Genomic DNA, 25,923 nt, shown 5'->3' with positions numbered 1-25,923 from the left:
ACTCCTGGGGCACAGGGTAGATGGAGAGCTACCAAGCATGGCTGGTAAGCCTCCATTGGGGTCATTTCAGTAGGAAGATCAATGCTGGACCTAGCTGGACCAGTGCAGAAAGCTCTTGCATGCTGTAAGGGAAAGAATGGGCTCATAGTCCATCTTCATGGAAGTAGGGGCAGCTGGTGTTAGAGTTACCTTACTCTCTCTGCTTTTTTTGTTTTGTTTTTGTTTTAAACCAGCTTGTCCAAAGAATTAACTCTATCTATAATGCCAAGAGAGGAAAGAAGAGGTTAAAAAAACTGTCTATGTCCAGCCTTGAGACAGCATCGTTGAGAGGTAGGTGTTGATATCTAAGCTGGGTGACCTTTGGGGGTCCATGAACATCAGGAATGGGGTGAGATGTGGTCTAGTAATGGAATCCTTCTACCTTCTAGGAGGGTGGAGCCCTTCCAGGAAAATGTCTACATAAGTGGGAGGTCCCAAGAGGAAATTAGCTCTGGGGTGGTTTCCTTAGGCTTTGGGGCTATGAGGCCCTGAATTAGAACATATAGGAATCTGCTCTGGGCAAAAGGAAAGGCCAGGCTTACTGGGCACTGTGGTCTGTTTTCCATTTCAAATCTTGAGCTGTCTGAGACAGGGCCTTTGTATTCCAGGCATCTAGGCCTCTGTGCTGACTCCAACTCAGGCCCTCAGCTTCACCCACATCAGCTCTGGGTAGGTGTTTGTATATAGATTAGCATTTGAGGTCTAATCTCTGAGGTATCCTGGTCCCAGGCCACTTACCTCATGTCATTGGACCAGAGTAGCCCAGACTAGGTTTAGGTCTATCCCTCATAAGAAAAATTGGGAGGCAGGCAGGTCAGCAAGATAGCTCATCAGGTAAATGCACTTGCCACCAAGCATGGCAACCTATGTTTGATCCACAAAACATACATCAACTCCTGCAATCTGCCCTCTGACCTCCACACGAACATGGTTACATGCATATACTCATATACATTCTCTCTCTCTCTCTCTCTCTCTCTCTCTCTCTCTCTCTCTCTCTCTCACACACACACACACACACACACACACACACACACACACAGACACACACACACACACACACACACACACACACACACACACACGATAAATGAATATAAATTTTTTTTTTTACAAGCTGGGAAGTGGTCTCCAAACTATTTGTTGTAGGCCAGGGGCTCAGCAAGTGTGTATGCCTATTGTTACTTTTCCAGATGAGAACAGTGAAAGCGAGAGTGACTCTGATGACAGGTTCAAAGGTAAGGCTGACACCCCTCCCCGGCCCCAGGGAATCAGCCCTTCCTTCTGCATGCTTGGGCCCAGGGTCCCAGACTGGCCCTGGGGCATGGGGAAAAGTCAACAGGAAGAAGGTCAGCTTACAGACAGACCATCAAAGCAGAAGGTTGTAGAGAAATTCTTCGAGCTCAGCCCTTCTGTGTTAAATTCAAATGTTGGTCTCTCATTGCCAAATTTAAAGTAGTTGACTTTGTCCATTCTTCCCAAGCCATTGTCCATGGAGACTGGCTACTACATTTGCTTGGTAAGTATTGTAAATCTGGAGGGCCAGGCATAGGTTCAGATTATAATCAACTCTTTTGGTCACAAGAATTGTTCCAGCCGGGCGGTGGTGGCACACGCCTTTAATCCCAGCACTCGGGAGGCAGAGCCAGTCGGATCTGTGAGTTAGAGACCAGCCTGGGCTACAGAGTGAGTTCCAGGAAAGGCACAAAGCTACACAGAGAAACCCTGTCTCAAAAAACAAAAACAAAATAAAACAAAATGTTAAGAGTTGTTCCATAAACTGAGAATATTGTCCTCTGGCAGCCTTGAGGCCACCTGTCTCTTCTGTGACTAGAGAGGAGACTGAAAGATCTACCTCCCTGAATAGGTTCCTGGGCCTTTAGTGTTTCAGACAACTTGGGAAACCCTTCCTAGATATTCCTTAGATAAGTAACCTAGGTAGGAGCTTGCTCCCTCCTTAAGGCCTTCACTGGTACCCAGACAAGCTGACTTTGACTTCAAGATAGAGACAAAAGGTCCAACTATAAGGACTCCAATTAAGGGTTCAGTATTAAAGCCATTGTGCATATTTTACTTCCTAGTTCATACCTTCTGTGCCAACAGTAACTACAGGTATCTGCTAGTGGTATATCCCAAGGTGAGCCTGGCTTACACAGTACTGTTAGCCCCAGCTCAGCTTCCAGGGCCTCAGGAAGATCAGCACACTAGCTCCATTGGTTAGCACAGTCATTGTGCAGGTTCAGAAATCAATACTCATCTATGAGATCTACCTTAGGGAAAAGGCAGGTGATTTATGCACACAGAGGTTATCCAGAGTCGTGAGTCAGGTGAATGGGGCTGATGGAGGTCTTTGAGGAGCCAGCCTGCTTGTCTTCTAATGTGAGACCTGCCCCCAGCCCACACACAGCGCTTGGTCCACATCCAGTCCATGCTGAAGCGAGCGCCCAGCTATCGGACACTAGAACTAGAGCTACTTGAATGGCAGGAACGGGAGCTCTTTGAGTACTTCGTGGTCGTGTCCCTCAAGAAGAAGCCATCCCGGAATACCTACCTCCCTGAAGTCTCCTACCAGTTTCCCAAGGTGAGTGTGCCTGCCTGCCCTGCCCTCTTCTGCTGGTCGGTCCATCTGGGAAGAGGAAGTATTCTTCCTTCTTAGCTCTCCATGTCACCATACCCCTGCACCTCTGCATAGCTAAGAGAGAAGACAGGGCTCCTGGTGCTGTGGGTATTAAATAACTCCTCTCATCATGGTTGCAGGGATCCAAGAAAGCATCCGCAGATGTTCCTCCTGTCACTCTTTAGCTTTTCTTCTCTCAGCCACTTTATTAATAGATAATTCACCCATTCAGGTTTACTTCAGCATCCTTTAATGTGTTCTGAGAGCTGCACAGACTACACTCAATTTTAGAACATTTTATTATCTCCTAAAGAACTCTTCCTATTCACTGGCAGGCAATCCCTGTTCTCTCTCATTTGTTTGTATCTTAAGCACCCCTCTGCTCAGCAGCCAATCTGGCCCCCTTGTGAGCCACAGGCAGCTCTCTGCTCTTGCCTGTGTGCAGTGTTCTTTCTCCTGCTCTGTACCTGGCTGCTAGCTCCTTCATGCTTTCAAACAGCACGAGTGCCACCTCTCTGGGGTCTTTTCAGAAGCCTTGCACACTTTCACTTCACTTTGCTTTCCTCATTTGAGGCACCCTCTGAAATGTTGTTACCTCACCTCCTGACCAGATGTGCAGGTTCAGGGATGAATCTTGTCCATTTTGTTTGCATCCATAGCCCCAGAACACAGGACGAGATGCTTCTCAGTCCCTGGACCCTACTATTGCTAGGGTCCTTGTCTTCTCTCGGTTATCTCTCCCCATATTCTTCTTCCCTGCAGCTGGACCGACCCACCAAGCAGATGCGGGAGGCAGAAGAAAGGCTCAAAGCTATTCCCCAGTTTTGCTTTCCAGATGCCAAAGACTGGCTCCCTGTGTCAGAGTACAGCAGGTGAGGTCTGGCCTGGTCTAGCTATAGGAGGGAAGAGGACATAGACTCATTTTCCCCCATAGTGGTGGATAACCGAATGTGGCTTGTCCTGGTCTCGGCCTACTTTCCTAAAGTAACCTGAGTCTTTATCCTACACCTGAGATGACAGTCCCTATTTGGGGAGCTATGTCCTGAGCCTTCTTCATAACTTCTTTGATGCCAGACCTCTCCCTCTTTCCTGTTTCAGTGAGACCTTTTCTTTCATGCTGACTGGGGAAGATGGCAGCAGGCGCTTTGGCTACTGTAGGCGCTTACTGGTGAGTAAGACCATTTCATTTCTCAGAAGTTGGTGGGCAGAGGAGGGCCAGGGCATTTGTATCTTTGTTTACCCTTCTGCAGCATTATCCTGTGTGAAAGCCTGTGATCTGTTGAACCTTCCCCGGTACATTTACTTGCACAGATGAGGGACTCCTGGGATAACAGTTCAGAGTAGCCTATCCTGTTGGACCCTGGGATCTAAGATTACATGCAATAATAGATGGGATGCATTACCTTCTGCTTGGTTGTTATATCGTTTTAGCTTTCTGGACTTCCCTTTGTATTTTTTGCTTGGATTGTCAGCTTAGTTTGCTGACCTCTAGTTATGATCATGTGAATCCATAGTTTATATTTGTTTATCTAAGTAGATGGAGTACATCCTTATTCATTCAACACCTGGCCAACCTGATATTGGGAGGAACCCTGTCCATGGTCTAGTAGGGCTGCAGTCTGAGCAGGGGAAGAGATGCATACCTTCTCTGGTATCCTTGGAGAGATACTTTGAATTTAGGGGCAAGACATTGGGTTCTGAAAATATAAACCTTTTTTTTTTTCTTTTTGTTTTTTTTTCAAGACAGGGTTTCTTTGTGTAGCCTTGGCTGTCCTGGAACTCGCTCTGTAGACCAGCCTGGCCACGAACTCAGAGATCCACCTGCCTCTGCCTCCTGAGTACTAGAATTAAAGGCATGTGCCACCACTGCCTGGCTGAAAATAGAAAGCTCCCCCTGCCCCCCAAAAGCAATTTCTGTTTCTGTCATTCCAGGGAAAGAGATTGTGTTAGAGCCATAGAGAACCGGAGAGAAAACAGACCCCAGGGCCTGTCTTCCATTTCATTTTCCTGAAAGGTCATTCATTAGGTTGTTGACAATGTTCTTTGGTTTCCAGACATTAGAGGAGAAAGCCTTGTCAGACACTAGTCTAGGGATGGATAAAGGAGATCCTAGACAGGAATCTTGTATAGAAAGAGTTTAAAAGAATTGTTCTGGGCCATCCATTCATCCATCCATCAGCATTCATCATACAACTGTTGAAGGTGGGGCCACATGCTAAAGCATATAAACAAATTTTCAGCACATATCCTACCCTCAGTGTACAGTAGCAGCTAGTCTAGTAGAGAAGGCCAACTTTTAGTGTTTAAGGAAAGGACTATGAAAGTAAAATTTTGCTTAGGCTCTTGTTATTTCCAAGAGAGATGCTTCACTGGATTTGTGTCTCTACTTTTAAAATCTGCATGATAGCCTGTAAGGTATTATTATCTCTGACCTGTAGACTAGGAGATTGAAACTTCAAGGTGGAATGACTTGCCCAAGGTCATGCAGCAGTGAGGTAAGAGCCAGAACTGACTCTCAAGTCCTTTATCACCAGTCTGGCATTCCTAGATTCCCCACTCCCCACCCAGAGCATGGTCCAGGGAGAAAAGGTTATGTGGCTATTGAATGCTTAGTGTGCTGGACTGAATAACAAGGGAGGGGTCCAGATGCCAGGCTGGCAGCCAGGCAGAGGCTAGCATGTGCCTGGGTCCTGAGGACCCAGGAAGGAGCGTTCAGAAGGCTGCCTCTGCCAGCACATGGATGGAACAGAGCTGTGCTCTTCTGCAGCAGGCCTGCTGCCCCCAGGGAAGAAGAGCATGTTTGTCCTGGCGCACTCAGAGAGGGCCTGGGCTGGGTCCCTGCCAAGGGGGCTGGCACTGGCTCGGCATTCCTGCAGATTGGACACAATGATTCTAACCCAAATCCCACATACTTGATTTAATCACTTGGGGCTTTAGGGGAGGTGGGGAGTCAGGGAGGGAAAGAGAGAGGAGTAAGTTTCAAACCTAATATGGACAAAAACAGATTCTGCCTTCTCTTTAGATCTGTGGCTGTGGCCAGCAGGTTTGGAGACTGAAATAGCCCCATCTGCATTTGCTTAGCAGCCTGTATGAGGGGCCAGCACCTGCTGCTCTGCTCCCTCCCCACTAGGCTTTGCCAGGCACTCCAGGCCTCTGAACCCAGAGGCATCCATGGGTCTTGCCAGCTCCTTGCTAGAGATTGGACTCACCCTAGTCTACTTGTGGGGCTCTAGCTCTGGGGCGCTCACAGTATATATCTCTTTCTTCAACTACATACCTTTTAAATCCCCCTTTTTTGTTCTTTTTCACTTCATAGCATACCTCTATCCTGTGTTTCTGTGTTCCTTTCCCTCCTTCCTATCAGAAAACAACATGCTTTGGAGGTAAGACAGCAAGATGAAAGGCAGCACAGACTCCCGGCTATAGCCTTCTATTTATTTGAGCTCAGGCCATGGCTTAATCTTCATGAGCTCAGCTGTAAAACTGGGTGACAGTGTGACTCTTACACTCTTTCTGTGCATAGTACCAAGGCTAGGACTCTTCTAGGAAGCATTTAATAAGGAGTCATTCCCTTTTCTTGTCTGTTTTCATTTTTGCCTTCCTTGGGCATGGATCAAGGGGAGAAAACAGGTATTTTGCAGAGTGTCCCTCATGATGATGGGGAGCGGGGGATAAAGTCACATGTCTTGTGCCTAAGAGTATTCACAAGTCCTTTTGGGGGCTGGAGAGATGCTCGGTGGTTAAGAACACTTGTTGCTCTTCCAGAGGACCAAGTTTGTGTCCTGGCACCTACATGGGATCCAGTGCCCACTTTTAGCCTTCATTAGCACTAGGCATACATATGGTACATATGTAAACATGCAGGCAAAACACACATAAAATAAAATGAAAAAAAAAATAAAAAATAAATTAAATTTTAAAAAATGTCACAAAGTCCTTCTTGATATCACATCCTTTCGGGTGGCATCCTTAGGGATATTAATCCACAGATCACCCTGTAACCTCTGACATGCTGCAATGTCCTCTGCCAGCCACTGTCTGTGTTTTCCTGGGATAAAAGATGGAGCTTACCTGGAACTTGGCAGGTCTGCCCCCGGGAGTGGTGGCCTTTCTTTGGGGACCTGGTTGAGTTTAGAAGATTTTTATCATCATCCTCATTTGAGGGATTGTACGTAGTGCTCAGTTTCCAAGGAAAAGGAGCCAGATGTGGTATTCATGCATTCCGTCTTTCCCTCTTTCCTACTCTTCCTCTCCAGCCAAGTGGGAAAGGGCCTCGGTTGCCAGAGGTGTACTGTGTCATCAGCCGCCTAGGCTGCTTCGGCTTGTTTTCCAAGGTAAGGGATGCTGTTGTCCTCCCCATCCCCCAGTGACAGCCCTCATAGGAGTATCTGCAGCTAGCCTAGAAGACAAAAACACCTGTGGAGATGGCACACTGCAGAGCAAGTCCAAGTGGGCTCTCAGAGTCTTAGATTCCATCGGCTAGTCTACTCCCCAGCTGGCTGGCATTTCCCCAACTCCTATGTTGATGGTGACTGCTCTGTATTGGCTCAGCCTGGGCCATGGCCAGAGCTGGAGTCCTTGGGGAAGCCAGTAGTGCTCAGGAAGCTGTTTCACAGGTGCTTTTTCTTTTGCCCTGCTGTTGCCTTCTTGGGGACTAAAGCAGGGCCAGAGGGGGAGCTGAGTGGTCACTGAGAGCCAAGAGAAACAGGAAGGGTACAGAGATCCTGGCAGGGCAGCTTTCCTGTCTCCAGGCTTCTAGTCCAGTTTGGTCAGAAGCCAGGCTGCCCTCTTCTCAGTCAAAGAAGTAGGGAAGGCAGTTCCCAACACTCTTTTCTCTTTGGGCTGCTGGTGGTGGGCACAGGTCCTAGATGAAGTGGAGCGCCGGCGTGGGATCTCAGCTGCACTGGTCTACCCCTTTATGAGAAGTCTCATGGAGTCGCCCTTTCCAGCCCCAGGGAAAACCATCAAAGTGAAGACATTCCTGCCTGGTGCTGGCAATGAGGTAGGGAATTGCTGCTGCTTTCATCTCTGGCCATGGACTGGGTCTAGAGAAGAGCCTGGCTAGCCAGAGTTGCAGTCTCCGGGAGGTGTAGAACACAGACAGTTCCTTCCTTCTTACCTTGTCCATACCCCTAATCAGGAATAAAAAAAAGTGGACCCTGGAGCTGTAAGTGTTGCCCCATTCTCTTCTGTTAGGGACTTTAGCTGACCCACAGCCTGCATTAACTATACCCCTATTCATTTAGTAAATATTGATTATGAGCTTTCACAGCTGGAGATTATACCAGACCTTAGATGCAGTCATGAAGATAAAAAGTAACACAGCTCTGTCTTCCAGGAGTTTCTTACCTGAAAGGGGACCTGATGTTGAATAATTATATTTACAAATAGTTAATTTCTAAGTGTGTGTGAAAAACAGAACAGGATCCTATGAGAATGTATAACAGGGGGTCTGCTTTAGGTTAAGGGGCCAGAGAAAACCTTCCCCCAAGGGGAAACTGCCATTTTACCAGAGGCCTAGCAATGCATAGAAGGTAGCCAAACCAAGTGGGCGAAGGGAGAACGGTATGGGTAGAGGAAGATTATTGCAAGGGTGGGAACAACAGGTACAGGACAGGAGCTAGAGCAGAACACATGCTGCTCAAGCACTTGGAAGAAAGTCACGATGACTAGAAGCATGGTGAACAGGCATAGGTGGGCAGGCAAGGACCCAATCAATCTCAGGGTTTGTGCCTGCCTGGTCAGGTTAAGAATTTGGGGTTTTATCTAAAAGAGGGTTAAGTGTCACTCTGATGGGTCTTTAAACTTTCTAACTGCTGTGCAGAGAGTGGGCAAGAGAGGAAACAGGGGGACAGCTAGAATACAACTGTAGTAACACAGGCAGAAGAGATAGGAGCCTGGGCGAGAGGCTGGTGGGGAAAGTGAAGAGAAATAGATGGATTAGTAATGCTTGGAGTTTGCTTGGAAGTAGAAAGTGCGATAGAGATTCTTAAGTCCAACCCTGCAGTTCTCTGTCCTGGGGAACAGGGTAGGTGATGGAACCATATCCTGAGATGGGAGCCTATGAAGGATAACAAGGAGAGATCTGTCTTACAATTTAAGTTTGAGGCACCAATGAGAAGACAGTAGCGAAGTGTGTAGATAGGGACAAAATGAAAGCCTAGTCCTGAGGAACCCCCAAGAAGAAGCCCTGTGGTAGAGAGGTAGCAACCCTGAAGTTGGAAGACAGAAAACGGGGAGAGGAAGTGGCTTGAGAAGCCAAAGAAAGGGACCCCTGAGGAATACGGAGTAACAGGAGGTGTGACAAGGTGTACTGACAGAAACAGACTTGGGGTAGAGCCCGGGGTGGCTGGGCTGACTGGGGAAGTAAGGGTGAGACAGCTCTTGTGGACAGCTCTTCAAAGGGCGTGGCTCTGGAGAGAGCAAGGAAGTAAAGGTGAGCTGGTGGGGGCCAGGGTGTGAGGTGTAGAAAGGTGTTATTGAAGATGGCTGTTTGCATGCTGATGGGATTGGCCCTGGATGAAGACATTAATGATGCAGGTAGTATAATACAAGGTGCAGGTAGTGGTCTTCATGGAGGCTGTCTCTCTTATGAGAGGGGAGGAAGATGGTGCCTTGCACACTTGGACTCTCCTGAGATAGCTTTGGTTTCCCCAGAATAGAAAAGCAGGGGAGGGCATCTTCTTTGGGGGTGAGAAGATGAAAACACTCGGCTGCTGCAGAGTGGGAGGACTGACCTAAGACGCAGAGCTGTGAAGGCAGTGGCACACCCCTGTTGAAATCTTCCCAAGAGTCTCTACACCTCCCAGGGTAAGAGAGACTTTGAGTTTGATGAGTTCTCTGGGACAGTGTAGCTGGCTCAGCCCAACAGCATGCCCTGAAGTTCTTCGGTTCTGCTCTGACCACTTCTTAGGCCTTGCTGCTTCTCTCTCACCCGGGTTACTTCCTATGCCCTGAGTCATCTTGGTTTTGCCTGAACGGTATTTTCTTCTTACAGATTCCAAGTCACTTTTGCTATAATTTACCTCAAACTCTCTCTACCCGGAAGGGGGCAGGTGCCAGCTTCCTTTCCTAGATGCCCTGCCAGCCCTCTTTGCAGATACTCATTGGACCGTACTGCCAGCCTTGGGCTGCCTCACTAGGCTTCTGTCTGATTCCCAGCCTCTAGAGGAGGCGCAGCATGGGGCTGAGGGCTGAGGGCTGGAAGCTGGAGAACAGCACTTACTGGGGCTGCTTGCAGGGCCCTCAGGAGGTGGGGCTACAGAGTTTTGTTATGTTGTTGTCTTCTTCCTCCTCCTTTTGTGGTTTTGTTTTTGTTTTTGTTTTTGTTTTTGTTTTTCGAAACAGGGTTTTTCTGTGTAGCCCTAGCTGTCCTGGAATTGACTTTGTAGACCAGGCTGGCCTTGAACTCACAGAGATCTGCCTTTGCCTCTGCTGGGATTAAAGGTGTGTGCCACCACTACCCGGCCTTGTTATATCTTCTTTTAGGATGGAAATAGATATCAGGCAAGATACAAGGTCCATGACATAATTGTGCAGCATGCCTTCAGCACACACCCACTGAGCACTTAAGGTATCCCCTGTATTGTGCTGACCACTGGACCTTCCTGGAATTTAATGCCTGTCAAGAAAGTCAGTGCATACTACTCTTGCAGCCTCCTGAATCCCTGTTGATGTTTTTCAGAACGCAGGGTGGTAAACACTGCGCTAAGAATTCCTTCACTTACAAAAGCAAACTGTGCTTAGGGGACTGGAAGTAACCCAAGTCAGAGAGAGAAGAAATAAGGTCCTGAAGGTGACTGGAGCAGATCTGAAGCAAGAATAGTTGAGACACGTGGGGACAAGTCCCTTGAGAAGGGTTAGCTATGACACCACGAGGCCATAAGGGATAGTTTATTTCTTACCCCTAATTCTCAGGAAGCCTGCATATCACTGCCACCCCACAGATGCAAAGAGTCAGCAGATCCTCTACCTGTCACTGCTGGGTCACTTGCAACCCGCCCCCATGCCTCCAGAGAACGGGCTTTGGGAGCTGTCATGCCAACCTTGGAATGGTTCTTAAAGGGGAGTACAGCTAGACCTGGCTTCATAAAGACTGTCGTATTTCCTTGCAAGATTTTTGGAATAGCCAGACCTTTCTTAATCCTTGGCACAGTGCTTAGGGTGATAGAGATAAAGGACAGGATGGCAGGACAGCCTTTTGAAGGAAGTCTTTATAGCAGGAAAGGGAGGGGACATGGCAGCAAGGATAACAGCATTGCCTCTGTACAGGTGGCTGAGGCCAGAGTCCCTAGGTGCAAGACTGCACTCTTCCTGTGGCCTAGGGAGCAGTGGTTGATTGTGGGGTCTCATCAGTGTGCTGAAGAAGATGGGAAAGAGGGCAGGAGGCTCGTGCAAATGGGGCTGTGTGACTCCCTGGTTCTCCTTATCCATGGGAGCAGTTAGCCCTCCCTGTCTTCCTCAGAGCCTAAGTCTGGTCCCTCAGCCCTGTTGGCTAGAGCCTTCCTGTCTTTACACTTAGCCCTCACTGGGGGGACGGAGCTATAGTCTGAGGGAAGGGGAGAGGGTCTCCTGCATCATGAGAGGGTTAGAGAGCCATGGAAGGAGAGAGGGCCGGAAGGGAAAGCAGCTGGCAGCTGTGTGTGCAGCATGGGCTCTCACCTAGCCTGCTTCTCCCACTGCCTTCCCTTCCCTGCAGGTGTTAGAGCTGCGGCGGCCCATGGACTCACGGCTGGAGCATGTGGACTTCGAGTGCCTTTTCACCTGCCTCAGCATACGCCAGCTTATCCGAATCTTTGCCTCATTGCTGTTGGAGCGCAGAGTCATTTTTGTAGCAGATAAGCTCAGGTAGGGCCCAGAAGGCAAGGAAGGGGAGGGTGGTGGTATTCCCATTAATGAATTCAAGTGTTTATGCCACACATGTGGTATCGAAGTGCTTGTGTGCGTGTGTGTGCGTGTGTGTGTGTGCGTGTGCGTGTGCGTGTGCGTGTGTGTGTGTGTGTGTGTGTGTGTGTGTGTGTGTGTAGCTAAACATTATATAAAGAAAGGCTAACAGGCCTGTGAAGAGAGAAGTAGGGATTGAGAACCCAGCTGAGGACTGGGCCTGAGGAAGAAAAGAAGTGACACTTCCTGTGCAGTAGCCATGTGTGTACAGAAAAGTGACACTTCCTGTGCAGTAGCCATGTGTGTACAGAAAAGTGACGACACTTCCTGTGCAGTAGCCATGTGTGTACAGAAAAGTGACACTTCCTGTGCAGTAGCCATGTGTGTACAGAAAAGTGACACTTCCTGTGCAGTAGCCATGTGTGTACAGAAAAGTGACACTTCCTGTGCAGTAGCCATGCGTGTACAGAAAACTGACACTTCCTGTGCAATAGCCATGCGTGTACAGAAAAGTGACACTTCCTGTGCAGTAGCCATGTGTGTACAGAAAAGTGACACTTCCTGTGCAGTAGCCATGCATGTACAGAAAAGTGACACTTCCTGTGCAGTAGCCATGTGTGTACAGATGCAGGAACAAGTGTATGAAGATGGCAAGTGGCAAGCAGCTCCAGCCAACCTGCCTGTGCAGGATGCTAAGTTTCAAGGGTGATGGACCCCAGGAAGGACTGCTGTGCGAGGGCTGCTAAGCTGTTCTGTGGGGCTGGCTGAAGGAACCTTGGAGAAGTAGGGTCAAAATACTTGAAGGCTGGTTCCAGGGAGCTGTGGAGACGGGGCCTTGAGAGGATAAGGAGGATAGAAGTTACAGTCTGTTTAGACAGGAGAGAGAGAGGAGATCCAGAGACTGGAGGTATGGGGAGCTGGGATGACTAGTTCACAAAGGCGAAGTGTAGTTGGTGATCTTCTCTCCAGGTGTAACCACCCCCCCCCTCCCCGCGGTCCCACAACCCACATATAAAATAACCACTCAGATGCTTATATTATTTATAAACCGTATGGCCGTGGCAGGATTCTTGTTATCTATTTCTTTTATCTTAAATTAACCCATTTCTATTAATCTATAAGTTGTCATGTGGCTCGTGGTTTACCAGAACCTTACATCTTCCTTGTCATGGCGGTGGCTGGAAGTGTCTCTGCCACCCAGCCTTCCACTTCCCACAATTCTTCTCTTCCTTGTCCCGCCTGCCCTATCCTTCCTGTCTGGCTACTGGCCAATCAGCACTTTATTTATTTTAACCAATCAGAGCAACACATTTGACATACAGAACATCCCACAGCAGCTAAGAGCTGGATGGGTCATAAGACTTGGTCCAACAGATAGGCACTTTGAATTTTACAGGTAGATATCTGTTTGTGACCATAAGGAGAAGGAGAAGTGATGATCACCGGACCTGAGGCATTTAGGAAGGAAAAAAATGAGATTTCTCAGCAGCTGAGGTGTTTTGTTGTTTGTTTTGTTTAAGAATATGTAGAGGTGGGTCTACAGAGAGAGAATGGGATGCTGTGTTTAAGAATATGTAGAGGTGGGTCTGCAGGGAGAGGATGGGATGCTGTGTTTAAGAATAACTAGAGGTGGGTCTGCAGGGAGAGGACCAGGATGCTGGTGATACCTCATCATTTAGTCTGTGAAAGATTCCACCAAGAAGCCACAGCAGTGGTTTTTCTAGCATGACATTTGTTCTGTTACTTAGCCAGTAAGCTGCATGCTGTGTGCTGCTGTGCCTTGTGTCAGGTGCTAAGAGGAGGGCAGCAAAAATTGTTGCTGGCTTGTCCTCTAGTAAGTATCAAATCCCTAGTGTATTTTCTTCTGTATGCATGACAAAGTAGTTGAGAAGAATAACTCTCCTAATTGCTCTGTCTGGTAATGGTGCAGGAACGCAGGCCAGTGCTCAGCTTAGGGAAAGGAGAAGGAAAAACTAGAATGGCTGGCTTTCTTTGGTGGTTGTTGTTTGGAGACAGGATCTCACTGTATAGCACAGGCTGGCCTTGAACTTGCAATCCTCTTGCTTCATTCATGAGTGTTGATGTTATAGGTGACTGTCACCATCCCTAGCTGAGCTGCCTGCTTTTCCAGAGATGGTGAGAGTTTAGTGATGAGCAATACCTTTCTCATATTCCTTTCACCACTGTGGAACTCTGGGTACCACAATCTAGGTCAGTGGTTCTCAACCTGTGGGTCACAACCCCTTTGGGAGTCCAGTGACCCTTTCTCAAGGGTCTCCTAAAACCATCAGGAAATAGATACTATTGTGATTCATAGCTTAGCAAAACTACAGTTAGGAAGTAGCAACAAAAATAATTTTGTGGTTGATGGTCACCACAACATGAGGAACTATATTAAAGGGCCACAGCATTAGGAAGGTTAAGAACCACTGGTCTAGGTATTTCAAGGCCCCTCTTGCCTTTGTGAAGGGGCTCAGTCTGGCAGCTGAGAATAGCCATGAGTGGCAGCCTGGCATGACCTGGCCAGATTGGAGTGGTCCTTAACAGTACCTAGTCCCTGAGTTTTCTTTTCCAGAAGGTGTCACACACAGACACCCACATCCCTTCTACTCCAGGCCCAGCCTCTTCTTTCAACCACACCACAGCCCAGCTCCTATAGGACTATTGAATACAGCTATTGTCTCCTATGTTGCAGCTGCCTCTAAGCACATTCCAGAAGGAAAATACCCCAGAGTTCTATTTTTTTGGTTCACTTGACATTCAAGTTTTATCAGTCTTGGGTCTTAGAAAAATCCGTCCTTCTCATGGGAGGCTGCCTGACTGGTGGCTCTGCAGTGAGCCACAGACCAGAACTAGGGCGGCTTCAGCACAGCTCCTGCCCTCGCTCCTTTTAGGTGTTTCAGAAGTCTTTTTTTTTTCTTTTTTTTTTTGTGGTGGTAGTGGTGGCAGGGCTCTCTGTGGGTTGGCCCTAGAGGTTTTACAATATCTTCTACCTCCCAACCCCCTGGCACATTGGAGAGGGTTGTGAAGATAAGTGTGACCCTTGACCTGAAGCAGCCCTTTTCCAGATCTTTCCCAGATTACTTTTCTTGCTGTCCTCTGGAAAATGGCCCTCAGGGTTAAGGAACCTAGGTCCAGCAGTATTTTAGGTGCCCATTGGGTGACACGTTAGTCACACAAGGTTCTGGCTGACAGTTACCTGCAACTATTCAGAGTCCTTAGAGAAAAGGAGCAAGGATTGTTTTTTGTCATAGATAGGTCCCAGTTTTTCTCTCCATTAGGGTATTAGGTATAAAAGTGTGAATCCATGCAACAGCATCCCAGGGAGAATCCAGATACTTTTGGGGTGTGGAGTAGACTTCATAACATAATCAGGAATGATCTCAAACTTGCTGTGGTATGTAGCTCAGGCTACACAATCCTCCTGCTCCAGTCTCCCAAATGCCAGTATGGCAGTTATGTGCCAATATACCCAAGGGACCCAGCCAGGGCTTTTCTGTATGATATGTGAGGCCCACTAGTACAAAAGGAATCAGGTTTGAAGTGAGCTGGGCTCTACACCTTTGTGTCCTCATCTGTAATATGGTCCCTAAGGGGAAGGTCTTTCCTTTAAATGGAGGTCTTGCTGTGCTGTCCAGGCAGGCTTTAAATTCTTGGGTTCAAGTGGTCATTGGTCGTAAGCCTGTAGCTAGCTGCTTTTAATGTACTTATTACAGCACCGGGCTTATTTAGAAGTCCTTTGGCTTTTTTCCTGACAGACGGGTTCTTCAGGCCAGCTGTGGCTTTGTGTTTACTGGCACCCCACACTAGGCCTCTGCACACTCTGGGTATGTGTATTCAATTTTGCCTGTGAACTTTAGGATTGCCCACTGTGATTGTCCTCCTACTTTCCCTTTGGTCATTAGGTCTGGAGGCCTGGAGCCCCCTCCAGGACAAGAAAGGGATGACCCCAATGAGACCTGAAAGAAGACACTTTCCGTTCCTAAGAATGGTGTAGGCCACCACACACCTTCTGATTTCTGTACTCCCCCTCAGTCAGATCACTGTTACCATCGAAGGGGGAAAAGAAATAGAAGGCCAGAGGGCAGAGCAGTACTGGGCTGAAGAGGGCAAAACTGGTTGAGTACTGGCTGCCACTCATGACCAAACAGAGTGTCTCACAGATCACAGCTGTGAAAGGTGGAGCAGATTGAAGAGCTTCTGTGGGACCTTCCAGCTCCTGTACACTGTAGCTTTGTGATAAACTCCTACTGACTTACCCTTTGTTCTTCGTAGCCTGATACTCCCACTAGCTCAGTCCTATACATCTGGGGGTGAGTGTGCATGCATGTATGTGTCTCTCACACACACACACACACACACACACACACACACACACACACACACACGCCTGCAGAATCCCTTGTATGTTCAAGTGTGGTGCTCACATACCTTCATGGCTGTTTCTTGGTTGATCCCCTTACAGTGCAGCACATCCCTGAGGGTGTTGGCCCTGGGCTTAGGTGCAAGCCTGGGCTCAGGTGCCCTGTCTCTCTATCTGTCCATCAGTACCCTGTCCAGCTGCTCTCACGCGGTGGTGGCCTTGCTCTACCCCTTCTCCTGGCAGCACACCTTCATTCCTGTCCTCCCAGCCTCCATGATTGACATTGTCTGCTGTCCTACCCCTTTCCTGGTTGGCCTACTCTCCAGCTCCCTTCCCAAACTAAAGGAGCTACCAGTGGAAGAGGTAAGCCATCTGGGGATCTAGCTAGGGGCTGGGGGAGGAAAAGAGAAAGACTGTTGGGATCTTCTTGCCTCAGGCCTCTGGTCTTCAGACAGCTTCTGTCCTTTTTTCTGGGAGGTTTATTTATCTTTGGCTGAGTCTTTCGTGTCATCTGTCTCTGGGAACTCGGGAGGTCTAGAGGCCTGGCAAAGGGCATTGCAAGACTCAGTCCCCGATCCACTGCCTCTGACTCTTTCTCAGGCACTGATGGTGAATCTGGGATCTGACCGATTCATCCGACAGGTAAGAGCAGCATGCTACAGAATCTGGATCTGCCCTAGTGCAGGCACGCAGGCACGCAGGCACGCAGGCACGCAGGCACGCAGGCACTAGGAACTCAGTCACTAGTCAGCCTGCCTTTTGAGCTCTGGATTTCAAACTCACAGAATAGACAGGGGTGGAAAGAAGCTGATTGGAGAACCCTTAACCTCAGTGGGGTCTGCCTTTCTAGTTTTTGTTGTTGGTTTTTCTTGGATACCATCTCACTAGGCAGCTCTGGCTGGCCTGGAATTGGTGATGGTTCTCCTCTTGGGTGCTGGGATTATAGGCATGTATCACCACACCCAGCTTTTCTGGGTAGCAGTGTGCAAAGAATAGGACCTCAAAGACTCACCTCTAGGCTTTGTGGGTCATGTGGACTTTTTTTTTTCCTTTCTTTTGAGATAGGGTCTCAGTGTGTTTGAGCACATGATCTTGAGAAAGAAAACAGGCCTCCAAATTTCTCTGAGCTAGTGCTTTTATCAGATAACACTTCTAGAGATATTCTGGGGATTATAAACAACACTGAAATGTGCTTTGTAATATAAAGATTTACAGTCATTTGTCTGCTGCAAAAAAGCCTTTGTTAGTCATGGAATCTTCTTTGCTCTCCAAAAAGGAGCATAACTGATCATGTCCCCTCTGGGAACAGAGAGTCTACTACACTTGACTGACAGAGGTAAGGACTCTCAAGTGTAAGGCACCAGGATACAGCTACTGCACCATAATATAGAGTAGAGAACAGCAGCCCAGTGTCAGACCTGGGATGCAGGATAGGCCAGTTTCCCTGCTCCAAGTTCACTATTATTCCCACCTGTGGCAGAAGTAGAAGAATCAGGGAAATGGAGTAGGAATTTCTGGTTGGTCCAAACCACAGTGTGCAGTGAATTGGCTGCTCTTTAATCTGTGTAAATTTGGGCAGGTTTCTAACCTTTCTGAACTTCAGTGCACTCATGATAAAATGAGGATGATAATGTCAATGCTATTAGAAGTATGGTTACCTTTCTGAGCTGTGGACCAGACTAGCACACAGTCAGTGGTCATCAGTGTGAGCTGTGGTCATCCTTGCTGTCTTTTCCTTCTGCAGATGGATGATGAAGACACGTTGTTACCTAGGAAGTTACAAGCTGCTCTGGAGCAGGCTCTGGAGAGGAAGAACGAGCTGATCTCCCAGGATTCTGACAGTGACTCTGATGATGGTAAGGGCAGAACCCTCCTGTTCTGAGTCTGGGCTTCACAGGCCTAGGACCCTGTTCTATGCACTGGCCTCTTTCTGGCTGATGAAGCTTAGGTGTAAGAACTGGGTCTGCCCCAAGACACAGCACCACAGGAAACGAACCAGTCCTCTCTCTTAGGCCTTGTTTCAAGCTATTACAGGAGGTGTAGGGACCTTCCTCATGTTTGAGGGATGTGGAAAAGGTGGTGATTTGGTCTCCAATTTCTAAGAAGTTTTTGTCAACTTCTATGTTTAGAGCAGTTTCTGACCTCCAGAAGCTCGTGGGCTAGGTAACAAGGACAGTGTGTGGGTTAGCTAATAGTTTGTTGGGAAGAGACTAAAGCAGGAGATTGGAGATGGTCTTACAGGATCTTGACTTAAATAGCAGTGATTTTTCTTTTCCCTTCTAGAATGTAATACCCTCAATGGACTGGTATCAGAAGTGTTTATCCGGTTCTTTGTGGAGACTGTGGGGCACTACTCCCTCTTTCTGACACACAGTGAGAAGGGGGAAAGAGCCTTCCAGCGAGAGGCCTTCCGCAAGTCTGTGGCCTCCAAAAGCATCCGCCGTTTCCTTGAGGTTTTTATGGAGTCTCAGATGTTTGCTGGCTTTATCCAAGACCGGGAGCTAAGAAAGTGCCGGGCAAAGGGTAAGGCCACAGGGGCTGGGATGGGGAGCTGTAGGCCTTCTTCAGAACTCAGTATAACTAGGCCTTATAGGGCACCAAGGGCCAGACCTCCTTTCTGCACGTTTCTTCTGATAGAAACTTCTAAATTAGTTCTTTCTTTATTGATTTATTTTTTTGAGACAAGGTTTCTTTCTCTGTGTAGCTCTAGCTGTCCTGGAACTCGCTCTGTAGGCAAGGCTGGCCTTGAACTCAGAGATCTGCCTACTTCTGCCTCTCGAGTGCTGGGATTAAAAATGTGCATCATTATCCCTGGCTGTCTTTTGTTTATTTTTGAGAAAGGAGCCTGGCTGGTCTTGAACCCTAAAGAATGTTACTGTCTCAAGCTTCCCTGTTTGGGGATTACAGATGTGCAATACTACTACAACTGACTTAGAGCTCTATACTTTTTTGTCCCAATAAACCTTCACAAGACATGCCCAGCTGGGTATGGGAGCCATGTCTGGAAACCTAGTACTTGGGAAGTAGAGGCAAGAGTTCAAGGTCCTCTTCAGCTATATGTTGAGTTTAGGACCAGTGTGGGCTGCATGCAACCATCTCAAAAGAGAAAAAGGCAGGCATTGGCACAGGCCTTTAATCCCGGCACTCGGGAGACAGAGGCAGGAAGATCTCTGAGTTGGAGGCCAGCTAAGATCTGCATAGTCCCTGTCTCAAATAAAACAAAATGAAAAAACAAAAGAAAACAACAAAAAGATGAACAAAACACAGCACAAGACATGCCCAGGTGGGAATTCATCTCCAGTTGAGAGCAGCAGGCATTGGTTGCCCATTCCTGTCTTCACGTCTTTATTCCTGGAAAGGGACCAGACTGAGCAATCTAGGGGCTTCTGAGGACCCAGGAGTTGTGAAGTCCCTTGAAAAGGCCTGGGCTATCTGCCTTGGGTTGCTGGTGGTTCCATTTAAAGCTGCTGGTTACCCTGCCTCTGAATATTATACTAGCCAACTGGGTCTTCCTTATCTCAACAAGAACTTTACATCTAACCTGTTTCTTTTCCCCACTACTGTTAACCATTTAGCTTAACAAGGCTTTTTGGAAGAGCATGGTGGAGCAATCTAAAAGAAGGTAGAGGTTTCCACACGGGCCATTCTGAAACACAGAGCAGCTTTACTGCAGTGCGCATCAGGCACAGGCAGCAGTGGGAGTCAGGCTATGGAAGACTTCATGTTCTCAGTAGTGAACACCTGTGAGATGTGTCACTTAGAATCATTGTAGTGAACCAGCAGCCATTAGACTAGATGTTTGCCTTTTCCCTTTTGCACCTGTACTGCGTGGTTCATCGTACATTCACGTCTCCATTGTTCTCTCCCTCGTACCTGCTGTTCGTTTCTCTCAGGCCTCTTCGAGCAGCGAGTGGAGCAGTATCTAGAAGAGCTCCCTGACACTGAGCAGAGCGGGATGAACAAGTTTCTCCGTGGGTTGGGTAAGTTACTTGTTACTGATGGAGATAGCCAGGGGGAGCTGTCCCCTAAAATACTGTGAATCTATGCTCCCATAAGTTGGTTCATGTGAGCCATGAGTGATAGCTATCTTTGTTCCTGGAATGTCCACAAATTTTCATGCCAGAGTGCCAGTCCTACCAGGTCCTTCAGGGAGCTTAGCAAGTATGATCTCAAAGCCAGAGATGCAGGTTTTGCCCAGTCACCGTGGCTGGTCTCAGTGTCCTAAAGTAGTGTTTTCCCTACCTTACCAGAGCTGTCTCTCCAGTCCTTTTGCAAAGAGAGGAAGGGAGGCAAGAAGGCATGGAGGTTGGAAGGGGTGTCATCAAACATCCTCACCTTTGCCCTCTCTGGCCCATAGGCAACAAGATGAAGTTCCTCCACAAGAAGAATTAAATGCCTTTCCCAGTATCAGAGTTTAGTGCTTTGCAGAGCCTGGGGAGAGGACCTAACCTGGGACCCCATGGGCTGCTGTGACAACTCTGGCCCCTACAGATGGCACCTCCAAGCTAGTCCACCTCTGCCTTCACCATATCCCAGGATACTGTTTGTAAATAATCTGCTGTAAGCTTTCTTAACTGTTTTTGTAACACGCAAAGAGAATCCGGTAAATATTTGTATATTCCCAAAGGGCCGGTGCTTTCCTGCCTTGTCTGAGCACGGATGGAGTCTTGCTGGGTGCTGGTGACTGGCCAATTATGTGCAGCTGACTGTCTCAGCCAAACCACTGTTTCCTGAAGGCTTCTGGCCTGCCTCCCTGAGGCCCCTGCTGCCAGTCTCAGGCCTGGAGAGCAGGTGCTGTCTGTTATGTACAAGACGACTATCTTGTTTTTTTAATCCTAGAGTTTCTAGCTTCTTAGTCGTTTCCTATCCCCCAAGCCTGTTTCTGAAAGGCAAGGACCACTCTGCCCCTACTTGCGATGTAGAGCCAGGTACTTGGGCCTGGTCCTCTTGTTCCTTCCACCTTCTGACATGGTCAGTGAAGTCGTGGGAAGCACAGCTCCCAGTCAGTGGTGGCCATGATGCGGTACAGGGCATTCTTCCTTCCACCATCCACAGATGTTCTCAATAAACTGTACATTCATTTGTGCCCAAGAGTCCCATGTGTTCTTTGGTTTCATTATCTAGAGTTCACTCCGAAACAGGTAAATCAGTGGGTAAAGGGATTGATTTCATGTGGGTTACTGGCCATTCCTGAGCTTGAGTTCTCAAAGTAGAAGACATCTGTCACAGTTCTCCTTCAGCTTCCTTCTCTGGTAGCCCACTGCTCACTTGGGTGTTTCCAGTGATGGGAAAAATGCTCTTTGTCCTTAGATATCAAAATTAAGTGACATTATTGGATAGCCTGACAGTGGACAGTTAGTAGCCCAAACACTGCTAACACTGGGCTTGGATTCAACCCTCACCCACTACCAATGATTCCTCCATGTCACTCTGAACTTTCTTCCATTAGCATCCTAAGTATGCATGAAGTAGTTCAACTACAGTCTAGGGAAGAGGAAGGAAGCAGGCTGGGGAACAAAGTGGCTTTACTTAGGTTTCCTACCCATTAAGGCCTTTGTAGGGCCTTGAATCCTGAGACTGGGTTTGGCAGGATATGAACTATAACATTCCCTGACCGCGCACCCTAACCTGTTTAAATGAGACAATCCCATCCTGGGTTTCTTTACATCCTCACTTCTTTTTCACTGACGCCTGTGCAGGCCCCAGCCTGTCCATGGGTGCAGCTGCTACTTGCCTTAGAAAAGTATGTGGAGGGTTTGTCCTCTGAGAAGGCAAAAGTATCTTCTGAAAAAGCCTCCTACATAGTTGGCTTTGTCAAGAAAAAAAGGGAAAGATTGTGGCCACAAGTGTGGGTTTCCAAACAAGGCCAAGAGAGTATAACTGGAAAATTCAGAGTTGGGTGTAGTCACCTCTAGCCCTCAGCTATTAGCTCAGCCTGGGCTTCCTGACACAGTAGATTCCTTAAGAAAAACACCCAGTTCCCCAAAGGTGCTTTTGCTGTCTGCCTGTCCCAATTCCCATTTCCTCCCTCTTTGATGTGCCCAAAGAACCTCCAGACTATATAATCAGACTGCAAACTGGAGGTGTAAACTTCTTTCGTTAAGTTTTGAAACTTTTATTTTCAAAATATAGTGCATTTTAGGGCTGGAGCAATGACTCAGCAGGTTAAGAGCACTGGCTGTTCTTCAGAGGATTCAGGTTCAAATCTCAATGCCCACATGGTGGTTTCAAAGGCTCTGTAACCAGCTCCAGAGGATCCAGTGCCCTTCTGACCTCCAAGGGCTCCAGACATACATGTGGGCAAAACACCCATAAGCATAACCTAGAGCGCTCATCTAAATCCAGAAAATCCCATATTGGTGATGTCTTGGGATGGACTGTGCAGCAAGCCTGGTGTGGGGCTAGTGGAACATACTGAAGGTTCTCCAGGTTCTGATTTCACACACAATCTGGATTCCTTAATTCAAGGATTCTCAATCCTAGCAGATTATCAGATCCAGCTCCTTTTTTTTTTTTTTTTTTTCTTTTCTGAGACAGGATTTCTTTGTGTTAACAGCCTAAACTGTCCTGGAATTCACTCTTGTAGACCACACTGGTATCAAACTCATCACCATCACCACCACCACCACCACCACCACCACCACCACCTCCCGGTTCAAATCCAACTCTTAACAGCAATTTTACAATCACATGAAACTCATAGCTAACATGACTTATATAAATATCTTACTGAAATATAAGTGTTTTGTTATAAATACCTGTGTTGCCGGGCGGTGGTGGCGCACACCTTTAATCCCTGCACTCGGGTGGCAGAGGCAGGCGGATCTCTGAGTTAGAGGCCAGCCTGGTCTCCAAAGCGAGTTCCAGGAAAGGCGCAAAGCTACACAGAGAAACCCTGTCTCGGAAAAAGAAAAATTAAATAAATGAATAAATAAATGTGTTTAAATATGTACACTAGGAGGTAACAAGCCACATGCCTAAAACCTGTACATGGAATTACTGTGATGGTTACATAGACAAATATATTACAGATCCTACTGAATAGTCACTGATTAAGGTTCTGAAATGAACCTGAAGCTTGCTGATTTGTCAAGTCTGGTCAGTGAGCCCAAAGACTCCGTGTCTGACCCATCATTGCTGGGATTATAGACATATACCACACCTGGCTTTTAACATGAATAGGGGAGAAATTTGTTCATTTCAAAACTTAATCATAACCATGCACAACACAATGTACAACTCTTTATTAAATTAAGGCTCTTGGCTAGCCAAGCATGCTGACATACACCTGTGAATTCTTGGGTACATAATGAATTAAAAGCTAGCCTGGGCTACATGAGACCACCTCAAGGTCAAAAGTGGGGTTTGAGGAGAGGCCTGTGGCCCTGTCTCCTGTAATGTATGTCAATTTCTAAAATGCAGAGTAGTCTGCACTAGCTATTTGCAATGTTCTGCTTTGTTAATTGAATAACCATGCTCTAGTAAACTGTGTGGGTTCTTTAGAAATGATGTGTTTATTATTAACAAAAACTGAGGAGTCAGTTATCAGGGTAAGAATCTGAATGATCAGAGCAGCAGAAGCAAAGCAACCTGTGACACACATACCCTCATTGTTCCTCCACCCAAGAGCTCAGACCTTCTCTAAGCTCTGCCCTACTACCTGTCCTCAGTGCTCAAAAACCTCTATAGTTAATCTTGGTCAGTCAGTAGCTGGCACCACACCGATTCAAAGCAAATTTTGACAATCTTGGGAGCATCAGCATCAAAGTATCACACAACAGATTAAAGTACAGCTTAGTGATAAGGGTACTTGCTAGGTACAGTCCCCAGCATTGTTCAAGTTACAGATCCTTGAAAAAGAATCAGGAATTCACCGGGGGTGGGTGGGGCGTTGTTGGGGCGCACACCTGTAATCCCAGCACTCGGGGAGGCAGAGGCAGGTAGATCTGAATTCAAGGCCAGCCTGGGCTACAAAGTGAGTTCCAGGACAGGCTGCAAAGCTACAGAGAAACCCTGTCTCGAAAAACCTAAATCAGGAATTCCACAGAAATTTAAATGAACAAATGACAAGAATGGCACAAGCTGACTCAAATGAGAATAAAGGCTTACCACACGGACAGGGTAGGGTCTGGCTTTTAGATGGCATTGCAGTTAGAAATAATCTAGCCTTAAAAAATTATATATACAGGATTCAGCCTGCACGTATGATTTATGACAGAAGAGGAAAGCAGATCTCACTGTAGATGGTTGTGAGTCACCATGTGGTGGCTTGGAATTGAACTCAGGACCTCTGGAAAAACAGTCAGTGATGTTAACCTCTGAGCCATCTCTGCAGCCCCAAATATTCTAGCTTTACACGCTCTCCATTACAATACTTCATGTGGTACACTATAACCTTAAGTCTGTCTTCCGGTATAACCTTCAAAATGGTGAGATAACTATTTCTACAGTATACTATACCTTAGTGACCATTCTGCCAATGCTTGTGACCCCTCCCTCACTCCTGAGGAAGGAGTCTTTTACAGCAAGCTAAGTTAACTGCCTTAGTATATTTTCAGAGAGGCTAAAGTATTTCCACTTCATATTTCCATTTCTTGTTAACTTTTTAAAAATGTAGAACTCCAGGTGGTGGTGGTATACACCTTTAAAGTCCCAGCACTTAGGAGAGAGGAAGGCAAAGTTCAGGGCCAACCCAGAGTGAATTCCAGGGGCTATTGCAGAGAAATGCTGTCTCAGAAAAAATAAAATGTAGAACTCATAGCCCTGCATTCTGTGTAAGCACTTCATCAGCTAACTCCCTCATTGCTTTTCTTAGTTTAGGTCCCATAGCAAACTTCTTGACCAGCTTTTAAATTACATCGTTTTGTTGTGGGGGTGAGAGGCACATGCTATAGCTGGTGTGCACATCAGAAAACTTCTGGCCTGGTGAGAGTGGAACATGCCTTTTATCCCAGCACTTGGGAGGCAGAACCAGGTACATCTCTGTGAGTTCAAGGCCAGACTGGTCTAAAGTGAGATCCTGAATAGGAACCAAAACTATAGAAAAATCTTTGTCTCGAGAAACCATTTTAAAAAAAAAAAAAAAAAAGGACAACTTCTGTGGGCTGGTTTTCCTTCCACCATGTGGCACCCAGGGCATGGAACTCATACCAGCCAGGTCAGCTTTCCCTCCGTTAGCTTTTTTTTTTTAGTTCTAAGGCTGCCCCCTCTGCCTGTGTTTTGAAGGAATTTAGAAAACAGTATTCAAACTTTGGTTCACATTGCTCTATGGAATTAGAACATTTTTGTTAAAAATTACCCTTATATAGCCTACTTTGTATCCACAAATAGTGTGACTTAAAAGTGGAAAAAGTTAAAATGGGCTGGCCAGATTGCCCAGCAAGTAAAAATGCTCTCCCTATGCAATCCTGATGACTTGAGTTAGTTCTAGGAACTCAAGTACAAGACTACAAAATTTGTCCTGACGTCCACATGCACCCCATCATACACATACCACTTTAACACATTCTTACTAGCGGTGACATACACTGTCATTGGTAAGAGTCAGTGGTTTATGCTCCTAGACTTGAATTTTTAAGAGAACCTATGTTCATCATTGAAAAGCTTCTGACACCCTTTTCCCTATCAAGTTCCCCCTTCCAAACCTGCATCTTAATATGCAGTCTGTACTTGGTTACTGAGGTAGCTGGGCATCAAGCATTCACAATCTCCTTTACTCCCCAAACTGGTTTAACATCCCAGAAGATTTACAGGTATAGACAATTTTGCTTTTTTAAATGCAAAGTATTCTGAACATAAGTGCTTTCATCTTTTGGATAGTTCAGACTTCACTTGGGCAACACAGTAAGCCCTTGCCTTCTGCCTGCAGGAAGCTTATTGAACTAGAGGAAAATGGTACCTGTGACACTTCCTGGCGGATGGGCAAAGTGCTGCAGTGTTTGAGACAATGATGGGGGCTGAGCCACATGCCTAAAACCTGTACGTAAAATTACTGTGACGGTTACATAGACCAATGTCACAG

General features: G+C 47.1%; 1 protein-coding gene across 10 annotated transcripts in view; it reads left to right on the top strand.

The window, feature by feature from the left end:
* Positions 1-20,988, top strand: part of Dennd2b (DENN domain containing 2B) — a 158,049-nt gene extending 137,061 nt beyond the window's left edge. For 6 of the 10 annotated variants that reach the window (XM_036188888.1, XM_036188876.1, XM_036188895.1 and 3 more), the window contains 15 exons: positions 234-330; positions 1,233-1,277; positions 2,436-2,620; positions 3,419-3,528; positions 3,755-3,824; positions 6,275-6,286; positions 6,913-6,990; positions 7,518-7,658; positions 11,355-11,503; positions 16,088-16,265; positions 16,503-16,544; positions 17,647-17,758; positions 18,186-18,425; positions 19,796-19,882; positions 20,260-20,988. In XM_036188888.1, the coding sequence (XP_036044781.1) occupies positions 234-330; positions 1,233-1,277; positions 2,436-2,620; positions 3,419-3,528; positions 3,755-3,824; positions 6,275-6,286; positions 6,913-6,990; positions 7,518-7,658; positions 11,355-11,503; positions 16,088-16,265; positions 16,503-16,544; positions 17,647-17,758; positions 18,186-18,425; positions 19,796-19,882; positions 20,260-20,294 (1,581 nt within the window). In that variant the 3' untranslated portion in view covers positions 20,295-20,988. The remainder of the gene's footprint in view (positions 1-233; positions 331-1,232; positions 1,278-2,435; positions 2,621-3,418; positions 3,529-3,754; positions 3,825-6,274; positions 6,287-6,912; positions 6,991-7,517; positions 7,659-11,354; positions 11,504-16,087; positions 16,266-16,502; positions 16,545-17,646; positions 17,759-18,185; positions 18,426-19,795; positions 19,883-20,259) is intronic. The other 4 variants (XM_036188914.1, XM_036188879.1, XM_036188908.1 and 1 more) reach the window with 2 other exon arrangements.
* Positions 20,989-25,923: the final 4,935 nt, after the last annotated feature.

This window comes from Onychomys torridus, chromosome 1 (genome assembly GCF_903995425.1).
Source record: "Onychomys torridus chromosome 1, mOncTor1.1, whole genome shotgun sequence".
Lineage (NCBI taxonomy): Eukaryota > Metazoa > Chordata > Mammalia > Rodentia > Cricetidae > Onychomys > Onychomys torridus.
Note: the sequence above shows the minus strand (reverse complement) of the source record. Positions and strands in the feature narration are given on the sequence as shown.